Source organism: Netta rufina (assembly GCF_964035555.1).
Source record: "Netta rufina genome assembly, chromosome: Z".
In the NCBI taxonomy this organism is placed as follows: domain Eukaryota; kingdom Metazoa; phylum Chordata; class Aves; order Anseriformes; family Anatidae; genus Netta; species Netta rufina.
This window is the reverse complement of record NC_140126.1, coordinates 68,901,697-68,913,376: the sequence shown is the minus strand read 5'-3', so window position 1 is coordinate 68,913,376 and position 11,680 is coordinate 68,901,697. Positions and strand designations below refer to the sequence as shown.

The 11,680-nt window shown below is 41.8% G+C and overlaps 1 protein-coding gene across 1 annotated transcript in view; it reads right to left on the bottom strand.

The window, feature by feature from the left end:
* Positions 1-11,680, bottom strand: part of SVEP1 (sushi, von Willebrand factor type A, EGF and pentraxin domain containing 1) — a 101,033-nt gene that overhangs the window by 26,368 nt on the left and 62,985 nt on the right. Inside the window, exons 29-36 of the mRNA XM_084305623.1 lie at positions 11,023-11,193; positions 8,953-9,126; positions 6,424-6,543; positions 5,611-5,787; positions 4,754-4,838; positions 4,243-4,434; positions 3,192-3,359; positions 807-1,479 (exon numbers count right to left, since the gene is read on the bottom strand). Of these exons, the coding sequence (XP_084161749.1) occupies positions 807-1,479; positions 3,192-3,359; positions 4,243-4,434; positions 4,754-4,838; positions 5,611-5,787; positions 6,424-6,543; positions 8,953-9,126; positions 11,023-11,193 (1,760 nt within the window). The remainder of the gene's footprint in view (positions 1-806; positions 1,480-3,191; positions 3,360-4,242; positions 4,435-4,753; positions 4,839-5,610; positions 5,788-6,423; positions 6,544-8,952; positions 9,127-11,022; positions 11,194-11,680) is intronic.

Genomic DNA, 11,680 nt, shown 5'->3' with positions numbered 1-11,680 from the left:
GTTAAAAGTTATGCAGACAGGAAGACAGAAGATAAACATATTGGGAGAAGCTGCTAGGAAACTATTACCCTATTGCCGCTCAGGTTCCTTAGTTTACAGGTGTATTCAAGGCTGGAGCCTTCAGGTGTACTACTGCTAGGAGGCTTTTATAAGTGCCACGTGTGCAGTTGGAGGGTCCTGAGCAGGCAGCTGAGAAGCTCCTCGAAGTTGCAGGATGAGCTCTGCAACTGGTTACTTAACACAGATTGAGTAGTTTTACAGCTTTGGGCTGCCACAAGGAGATCTTTAATTTTAGGCATTGTTGCAATGCAATTTGACAGAAAAAAGGACAAGCTCTGACCTCAGTAAATAAATGTTCTTGCATCCAAAGCAGAGAAATTATCCCAAAGTGATGTACCTATTTCAAATTTGAATATTTTTCACAGCAGTAAAAAGAGCAAGGCCTGTGAACTGGCAATAGTACGTCATACATCTCCAGATGGCTCTTGGAAAGCCACCCAAGAAGTGAACACGTGAAGAGTGAGGTATCAAGGAAATCAATTGATTGTAATACTATGCCCTGAGTTTCCTAACTGAAAACCCATTTTACGAGAGGAAATACCATAGAAGTGTCTGTGTTTTTTAAACATGATTCTTCTACAAATCCACCCATTTTTCCCTCTGCTTATTTGTTCCATCCAGTCACATCTTTCCACAACTTTAACAGCAAAGCAAAATAGAAGAGGAAAAAAAATACAACACAGTATCAATTATGAAGACATTCACTGTGCTATGCTACCAGGCAGATGAGAGAACTCATTTTATACCTTAATAAAGCCATTCTCAAGCTGGGGTGGTTCTCCACAGGACACTGGGTGGCATGTGGGCAAATTGCCACTCCAGTTGCCGGTGGCCTCACAGGTCCGCTTCTTCTCCCCCTTGATGTAAAAGCCCTTGTTGCAGCTGTAAGCCACCACTGCTCCGAAGCTGTAGTTGGCCCCACTGGCATAGCCATTGGCAATGTGGGGAGGTTCTCCACAGCGAACTGGGATGCACTGGATGCTCAATGGAGAAGGATTCCAGAGACCCCCTCGAAGGCACTCAATTTTGGCTGAAGTGTTCAGGACGAAGCCTTCCATGCACTTGAAGCTCACGATGGAGCCCGCTGCGAACCTGGCTTTGCTGACGGACTCCAGGATGCTATATGAGACAGTGGACGGCTTTTCACAGAAATCAGCTATGCAGTGGGGCATCATCTTGCCCTCGGGAGGCACCCACTTCCCTTCTGCGTTGCAAAGCAGCTGAGAGTTATCGGCCAGGCTGTAGCCATCCGAGCAGAAGTAATAAGCGGTATCACCAAAGAGGCGGTGGGCTCTCTGCGGCGATGCATTTTCCACATGGGGTGGTTCATCACAGGATACTGCCAGGCACTGCTGGTGGTTCACGCTCCACTCACCGCTGGCTAAGCACTCTATGGTTGCAGGGCCATCTAACGTGTAACTGTGGATAAGGAAACCACACAGGGAGTCAAAAAAGCAAGCACTGTCAAATGTACAGTTTCCTGATGCCCCTGCAGAACAAGTTTGCTAGCACCCAAGAAGATAAACAAATAGGATTCTTTACAACAGCGATTTCAGACATAAAATCCCAAAGCCAACGTGTCCACAGGTGAGGTATGGAGAATCTCACAAGGGAGAACTCAGAAGGCCTTGAGCATAATGCTCTTCTCTGGTCTGTCCATCTGATTACCATTTCTGAACTTCCCTTTTGATTTCGCTATTACAACAAACCTAGTATTGTGCTGCGATAGTCTGTCCAACCCTCAAAGAACCTATCCCACTCAGAAAGTATTCCCCTCTAGCAGAACTGACGGGAGGAGGAAGAGATGAAAAGCCCGTAAAAGTCTTTTGGATTCCTGTTGTCAGCTGTATTGATCTATTTTCACACTTGCAAACAATAAGAAGCTCCTCGGTGAGAATCCTAGAAATGCTGTTGCCAATAATGCACATAGCAATTTTGTAACAACTTCCTAAAAAAACACTGTAGAAACTGATATAAAAGCAAATATTTTTAGTCCTGATTTAAAAAACATATAATATTTTACAACGAAGTTCCACTGTGTGATTACTCTAAATGCAGTTACATTTCTTTACTCTGTCTCTGGGATGCAGTGACAGGCATTATTCCCTGCTGCTTATCAACTAATTTAAATTCCTGCAGATTGAACATGCAATTTGTTATTTTTGACCATCTTTTGTTCAGTTTTAAATTTTCTGTAATGTCTCTTACCAAAAGCAAAGAAACAATATCTATTCCAAAGGTCCCAGTAACTCCAGCTTCAGGCTGGGAACTGGTTGGTCAGATTTTGACAGCAACTTCTGTAAAAGTGTTCTGTCTTGTCTGTAGGATACGTTTTCAGAGCCTTGTGACTGGATTCCAGAGAAATTATGTGTCAATCCTTAATATTATCCACTCTATCGATTGTCACACAGACAGCAGTGACCCTCTTTAAATGTTGATATCCTATCCTATTTAAAATACTTGCACAGGAAAAAGAAACAGCTTTTTGAATCTTAATACGGTCAAGAAAACAGACTAAGGAGGATTTATTTCAATGATGTTTCAAATAATATTGCAAAACTAGTTTACAAGAAAAAATGCTGTTGCCTAATCTATCTTTTTCATCAAGAAGCACAAAATCCTCCAGTCACTTACAGCCTGACCTTGCAAAAGCTTTTCCTATGTACTCTGGCTTTTGGACAGAACAGTTTCAAGAAATTCAATGCAACTGCTTACAGGCTGTAAAGATACACGTGCAAAGGTTCTTCCAGGATCAGAGGCCAGCGTTACACTCATGCTAGACCATCAAAGGGGAGCCATATCTTTGATAAAATTGGGTCTGGACTAGTCCAAGAGACTGATCTATCATGCCCTCTGACTCCTCTCCATTCTTCTTTTCTAGGGAGTATTCAGCTGATGTGGAGCTGACCACCTTAGGAAATGTCTTGGTGTCCCATACTAACCTGCCAGCCCACAAAACGTCTCCTTCACGTTTAATTTCCAGACAGTCAAGACAGGAGAAGTGAAAATGAATTCATGAGCAGTTATGAAGTCATGAGGAAACAGAGCACACAGCTTTGCCAGTAAGCCTGGGTGGACTGCACCAGTTTTACTTGTCCCATGTATTAATCCAGTAGCAAGAATATACATACCCTTCCTTACATGTGTAAGAGACCGTGCTTCCGAACGTAAAGTTATTTCCATTTATGATCGCATCTTTGATGGCAGGAGGGGACCCACAAGAGACAATGCTGCAAGCTGGCGGTGTGCTGTTCCAGTTCCCTGAAGATGCACAGACAAGTACAGAGGGTCCCTGAAGGCTGAGACACAAAGATCATTATTAAGACTGCTGTTTCAGGCTGTGTGAGAAACAGAGAGAGCAAGAGGTGCTTTGCTCCCCGCTGATTTCCTCGCCTCAGTGAAGCCAAAGCGAGTCTGACTTCAGCAGAGGCCAGAATCTCCAATGCATGAAAACACACTGTTGATGCTCTCAAAAAAGCTGTTTTTCAGATATTTGGAGGAGAAAGCTGGTGGAATTCTTGTGGAGCCTCAATGCACTGTGCAGACACACACATTTACTTCTGCTGTAGCTTTGTCCATTTCTGAGATACAAAAGCTTAAAAATTCACCACCAACACCATTCCTATCTTGAAGGTTGCAACCAGGCTTAAGTCTGAGACCTGATTCACTCATGGACTTAAACACTCAACTGCAGCCTAATAAAAATGTGTTTCTGATATATTTGCTTACAAATGTAAAACAGAATAAAAGCCTAAAACAAGTAACTACTGCAGAGCTGTCAAGGAGTAAATGGGGAAATTCCAGAAGATTCTTTCACCAAAGGCATTGTAAAACAATACTAAAAATAATACTGCATATGCTCCAAAGCTAATTAGGTGAATGATAACCTTTAAGGACAAATGAGAGCTTCAAAAATAATGAGAACTGATTTACAAATATTCAAAATATGTGTTAAGAGTTTAATGGTAAAAATGAAAATGTTTTTTATACATATATATATATATATATATACATGCATGGAAGATATTGAATGGCCTTCCTGAATTGCTCCAATTTAGTATGGAAAACAGGAATTACTTACAAGATATAAAGAAGTTCACATGTAAGTTAGATCTTTCAGAATTTTTTTTAAATGCAAAAGCATGCTGTCTGCATTTGACTCAGGAATGTTTCTGCATTTACCTGTATCCATTGTCACAGGTGTATGACACAGAAGAAAGGTAGGTTGTGCCATTAAGTGTGTATTTTCCATTGCTGATGTTCTGTGGGCTAGGACACGTCACCATTTCACAGGAGGGGGGAGGAAGATTCCAAACGCCACTAGCAAGGCAGACAATTTCCTTTTCACCCACTAAGCGGTACCCATCATTGCATCTGTGTGAGAAGAAAGTAAGTGTTATCAAATACAGAGCCTTTTATGCACAACCTCATTGGCCACCCCTTTCACACCCCTTTATCCACACCCTCATATGATAGTTTTCTCCGTAGGGCAGAGAATTAGCACAGTAAACATTCAGCTTTGCTAGTGAACAGCCACAACTATAAATAAATGTCTTTCCATTACTTCAATCCCATCTTCCTCCTCCCCGTTTATTTCAACCTCTCTCTGAATTTAGATTAACTCTCATTTGTTGCTGGATGCTCAGTCATTAATAAAGCTCAGTCATTAATAAATAATATACGGAATTCGTACCTGTATATCACCTTACTGCGGTATGTAAAATTTGAGCCCCAAATGACACCGTTCTCTGGAATAACTGGGCCTCCACAGGATATAGCTGTAAAAAGACAGGATCACAGGAGAGGTTGATACAACACAAATCAAAAATAACAACGTCAGGATTTTCTTTGTTTTTACTAAGTAGGCTTGAAGAGATCTAAAGCTCTTGAAAACAGTGGGTTCTTGGCTAAGCTATAACTGACATGTAGGGCTCTTTATTTGTCTTCACCTTGTGGAGAAATTTGACTAACTGGAAACTGGCAGTTGGAAATGTTCCAAAACCCACACACTTTAGCATCAAGAGGACTCCATCTCCATCTCTTCCTATGGAAAAAATCCTTTTCATTTGTTCTTTGTAACCTCTTCCTTTTACCCTCTTGTTTCACCTCATTAGCTCTGTTTCTCTAAAACTATTTCCACAATTACGCCATGTATATGTATGTGCTGTAGCCTGTCCTCCCTGGATGCTTTTTATCAACTGAAATACTGTTAATGATCTTTAAGACATTAAGTTTCCACAAGCTCCTTGAAAACAAGAGGCTGCTTGGAGAAGACAGTTTTAAAGTTTACATTAAGAGAAAGACATGACCTTTGTCACTTCGGAGAATCTGTGTAAGAGTGCCACCATGAACATGACAACTGTCAGAAAAGCTTCAGCCGGTGCTTATATCTTTAAAGACGAAAGAGACTTCAGCCTTGTGGCCCAAGACTGTTGGGACAAGGTTGCATTAGCTGTCAAGGTCTTTGAAGTCTCTCAACTCTCTGGTCTCTTCCCCTTCCAACTCTACCACAATGCATGTTACAATCAGCATTCTCCCCAGCAACTACACCTTCACAATATGGTATTGGGTGGCTCCACTGTCCAGACTCCATGCACGTAAGTTTAGTCACTCCTGTCAGCTGAAACCCTTCTTCACAGGAAAACGTTACTTCACTGCCAACACTGTAAATGTCCCCGTACAAACGTCCATTCGCTGGATTTCCTGGATTACGGCACTTCACCGGCTCTGAGAAAGAAGAGAGAAAACTCTTAATAACATCACTAAGTACCAGGTTTCATGAACAAGTTGCAGGAGATATCCTTGGGAATCTTCTGAAAGTAGGAAAGACAAACGTGGAAAATACCCACAAGTAATTTACAGGCTTGCCAGCTTTTCCCTGTCATGTATGTAAGTGACAGAAACTGAAGACTCTTGCAAGTAAGCTAATCTTGATACAGCCCTCTATAACTGAGTTTGCATTCACAGTATGAGCACTGTGGCTGCTTGCATTCACTGTCAGAAACAAATACATCTTGCAGCCATTTTTCCCCCTGCGAGAGAAAGCCCAGCCCAGCATGCCCAGCCCTCAACTTGAAATCAGCTCAGACACCTTTTATGCCAACCTATGCCAACATCTTGCAGTGCTGACACAAAGCCACCTTGCTTAATATTTCCAGCCTGATTCAGGCTAAATTGATTTGGATATGAGAACATGCTTGCTCTTGTACCTCCCTCCTTTTAATTATTGGCAACAGTAATTTGAATAATTATAAATTATTCAGTTATTGAAATAATTGAAGTCAGTCTTCTTCACAACAGAAGACAGGATACTAGCCCATATAGACTCCTGGAAGGCTAGCCTGATGTTTTTATTTCTCATACCTGTACATTTTTTACCATCTCCTTTGTAAGGAGGGATGCAAGTGCAAACATAGGATCCATTTGTGTTAAGACAAGATGCGTGCTCATCACAGTCTGATCCAACAGCACATTCATCAACATCTACAAAAAAGAAACATAATAAAGATGTCTCTAGGGTGGTAATTGTGATATGCATCTGCTTCAAACATCTGTCTCACTAACAGTAATCAGTTTAAATAGTATAATGAAAAATCACTCAGTCACAGTTTTGATGTACTAGTAATAACATTTAATCGTTAAATTAGTGTTTACATTTCCAGTTAATTAACTATAAAATATTATAAAAGTGAGAAAACAGGAGACAAATCCCCATTAACCATCAGTCAATACTTCCACACAAAGTACCTTATTTCCAGGTAGGGAACTCATGCGAAGACATTGTAACTCATGTGTTATTGTTTACCAGTTTTGACAGACACTAATAGGCAGTTTTTGACAGATACTAATTTAATGACTTTGCATTAAATACTTACTTGGAAAATCCTCTACACCTCAAACTTCCCAACTGCTTAGCCAATATAGGAAACATTTTGAATATAAAATACAAGCAAAGCCCCATTGTTGCTACAGAGAATTACACTAGATTAGGAAAGAGAAGAACCCGCAGTTGCCAGAAAAAAAAAGTTAAGATTAGTTCAAAGCATATCAGTTATTATAATAATTATCTATTTGTATGATAACAATGCCTAGAAATGTCAACCAATGATTTATGCTCCAAGTCACTTGGTACTGTACAGCTAAAAATATTGCTGGCTCCAGATTATTTCATATCAGCTTTCAAATCCTGACTGAGCAGAAGTGTTCTTGGTATGTAAACAATGAGTAATAAATTGCAAGGATCAATTTCAAAGTATCTCATTGAAAAATGCTGGCATCAGGGATTATTCCCCATATAAATCAGACCATTAAGAGAGAGAACAATTCTTCATTTCTAAGCCCAGCTACAGGACAGCTGTTGAACTAGGTACAGTATACAAACACATAGCTAGAGTTCTTTGCCTACTTCCAGGCAAAAAAAAAAAAAAAAAAAAAAGCAACTGAATTAAAAAAGCAACAAGATCTTCTGAATTGGTGTGCTCATTCCTCACTGCTGAATGAGTCTGGCCAGCATGAAAGAACCTGAGAACGCTCTGAAAAGAAAGGGAGTTTCTCTCTGACACGCAGGATAAAAATGGCTCCTTTAAATCAAAACAGTTGCCAATTATGCAAGTATCAAGAGAATGCAAAGTGCTACCACAGCAGAAATGGAATGACTGTTCCTCAGTAATGTCTTGTAAAGGGAAGGCAAGGCAGAGTGGAAGGACACTATGAATCAGATTTGTAACAGCAAAAGGAATGCCCTAGAGTTGTATCACGCTTTGTTAGCACCTGTCTGAAGTGTGAATAAAAAAGGTAAAGTATGGGCCAGGGTTTTCATTTCGTTTATTTATTTTTTTCTTTTTATTTTTTTTTTTCCATTTTCCATGTCTATTCTGCTTTATCAGAGAGAAGACAAGCTAGAAGGTGGGGCACAGGGCACTTCCTTCCCAAATTACTCTCTATACTGCACAGATGCTGAACTACACGGACAGCCTTGCAGCATTTGTTTTGTGCCTGCTGATGTTTAGACCTTTGTATAAAGTGCAAAGGTGAACAGCAAAGAGAGGAACAACAGTCTGGATGGTCTGCTTGGAGGTTCTGGAGGAGTCTTGATGGACAAGATCATACAAAACAAGAGGGATCCTACTCCAAAGTCAATTTTGGCAGAACTAAGAGGCTTTTCATTTTGCTTTTGCTCATCTTGACTGAAAAAAAATAAATGTTCTGCACCTATATATTTAGGAAAAACAACCAGTCACATCAAACATAAATGCCTTGCCAGGTTATTCACGCAATTCACCCGTTAAGCATGACCAAGAGAGAAGTAACCTGAGTACAGCTAGCTAGGGGATTCCAGCAGGGATCTGCTGGAGACATGGCCCTACCACCAGCCCTCTGTATGCAGTACCATGCTAGTCTCACCTTTCCCTTCCTGTGGCTGCATCTGGTACATCAGATCCAGCTGACCAGGAGGTAAGTTATGGTAAAATTATGGTAAATTATGTGAACTGTGCCCGTAACTGCACTCCCAGCCTTCTCAAGGCTGCAGCTGCTTGCTGACAGGTGTACTGAAGTGCAGGGAAATGCACAAGTTGGACTCCAGGGCTAAATGCAAGGGCTCCAGGGCTAAATGAACCTGTAAGGAGAGAGGCTGGGAGTGCATTGCAGGCTTATTAGGTAGGAAGTACAGGATTTGGGTCTTACAAGGGGACTGAGAGAGAAAGGTGCCAGACTGGAGTCCTGTTTTGACACAGTGCTGAGCACAGGATTTCAGGAATGTGAGTATTTTGGGGAGTAATTTCTGAGATTCTGGCTAGCTTTCACAATTTCAGAGTGAAATCCCACCCAAACCCAAGGGCACAGAAGTGCAAGATTGCCAGCCCATGCAGCCATATGGATGGCATGTCTCACCAAGGCAAGATGGTGAAATGCTGCTCCAGCTCCCGTTGTCCTTGCAGAACATCTCGAAGTCGCCCAACAAATAGTAGCCATTGTTGCACTGATAGGTAATGGTACTGCCAGCAAAGAAGTCCTCAGCTGCATAACCCCCATTTTCTAAAGGTGGAGGCACTCCACAGCTGATTCCTGCAATGTGAGTGAAAAAAGGGCACAGGTCAACTTCAGAATAATTCCACACCAGAGCCACCACCAGAGAGATTTTCTATCCAACAACTGTGGAAGCCCATCCACAAGCAGGCCCCAAATTTTTCTGAGGTAGCTAATTGATTCCTGGTTGAGTGGAGGGCCTTCATTTTTTTCTCTGACAGAGACTGAGCAGCACTCTCCAGCTCCTGCTGCTCTGCAAGTTCTGGAAAAGCCATCTGTGACTAACATCTGAGCAGACACCTTTCAGTCCCAAGACACTTCCCCTGATAATCTATGATCCTAGTGAATTTTAAGGAGAAAGAAAAACTAAGTTTGCATGGAGTCTCCCTTCACTGGAAAACAATCTGAGTGTTACCGTGTTTGACCACTGCAAAACTAGCCATGATGGAGAGATGGGAACTGACCTCACAACCCTTGGCATCACTCTGCCTTTGACTACAGTAAATGATCCTTGCTGATCCCAGCTGTGCCAGCAGAAGGTGTCACTGTACTTGGCTGCCGGAGGCTGCTACTTATTCTAGCAGAGCTGCTTGTATCTCCATTTCAACCAAGACAACGTGTACTTATCCCAGAGGTTACACAGCCCATCGCTGTAACCACAAGAACTGTAGCAATTCCTTGCTCCCTGGGCATTTGTAAGGATCACACAGCAAGACAGTGTGAGTGTACAGAGCCCATGGTATTGGACGCCAAGTACTTGATGCAGAGGGATAGAACAGAGCCTGTAACAAAGCCAGGCTGTCAGGGGATGTGGATCTGTGGATTTGGGGGTGTGTGGTAGCAGAAGGAGGAACAGGATCCTGGTGGGTGAAGGCAATGATTACAGGGAGCTGGCTACAAACAGTAGAAGAATCTTTTCTGACCAGGCCTATACCACACTGTCCACTATATTTTGTGGTTCTTTCTGCAAGAAATAGCTATCTTCATCCTGCTTTCATTAATCAGGTACTCGGGGAGCAGGCTGAGAAAGGTGAGCCGGGCCCTCATTTACTCACCATTCTTGTGGCAGGTCTGTTCTAAGCTCCGTGCTCAATGGGGAAAACTGCCTGGCCCAATACAGAGCCAGGATGACAACACTAACAGGGTTCTGGTGCCTTGTCATTGGTAACACACCAAGAAAAAGCATAGCTGTCTCTGCCAGAGAAGTTATGCTCTAGTGAAAAGGGCTTGTTTTAAGTATATCTGCAATACCTACTTCTGCAGTTAACTTATGGTTCTGCTGAAATGAGAAATACAGTCAGCTCCACCGTATGCAACTACAGTCACATGTACAGTCATAGAAGAGGAGAACACAGAAAGGAGGCGACAGGACTAGGAAAGCAGGAAACAAAGAAACTTGGCAACCTACATGTATGCAGCAGAAATCTTAGCAGAATGTATTAGCAGAAATCTTGCAAGTGCTGGAGTACCTCTAAGTGCTGGCAGAAATACCTGTCACCTTTTAAGAAACTGCTCTATAACACACTAATGCAAGAGCTTTTATTTCAAACCAGACATTCTCAGTGATACTTAAAGTTCAGATACTCTAGCATTTCCTGTGCTTCTTCCACATTCCTGGTGCCACAGGGGAGGCAAGCACAGACAATTAGTTTGCTGATCCAAATGGACTCATTTCTGTCACAAGCATTAGAAGCTGACAGAAAAGTTGGCAGAATCAGGTGGCAGTAGGCTTAGTAAAAAATCAGTTTAGCTTTAAGCATGTTTGATGATATCATACCATACATATTGTATCATATGATATCAAACAGATATCATCTGTAACATGGGTGGTTTCAACCATATCACAGCTGAAGGGATAAACAAGCCATGAACAGTCATAAGGTCCAAACAGAAATTCATGTTTCCTAACCCTGCCAGCCCAGTGAAACAACTCACTTTCACAGCGTGGAAAAGGCCGTGTCCACTGTCCCATGTTAAGGCAGTGCTGAACAGAGTTTCCCACTATCTGGAAGCCTGGGTCACAGGAAAGGCTCACTTTTGACCCTGGCTTTAAATCAGATGAAGAGGCACGCAGATGTGGTATGGATCCTTGCAAAGATGGACAGTCTGTGGACAAAATACAGGCATACAGTAAGAGATGCTGCTATGTGCTGAAAGGAACACATTTGTTAATTGATTGTTGATCTTGTATAAGTTTATCCAGGAGGAAGTTTGGGGAAGTGTTATGCTAAGCTACATCCTACTTAGATGTAACCTTTCAAAAGGTTTTGGAGTCATCAAAATGCAACATCAGGAAAGGAATCGGTAGGAAAAAAGGTGAGGAGGCAGCAGGTACTTTAATACTGTCCAATTATTTTTATAAGAAAAGACAAGAAAAACTTCCTTCTGACCAAACACCATCTTCACTCTTCCCTATCTCAATTCAGGAAGTAATAAATCTTTGTCAGAGATTCCAATGAACTTTTGTTACAAAACCCTGGAATTTGAGGAATGAAGGACTGAATGTTCCAACTGTTAAGTTATCAAAATAATTTATTCAAGGTTAGTAGGGCAAAGGCTGCAAGCTAGCATATTTAACTTCAAGAAATAGTCT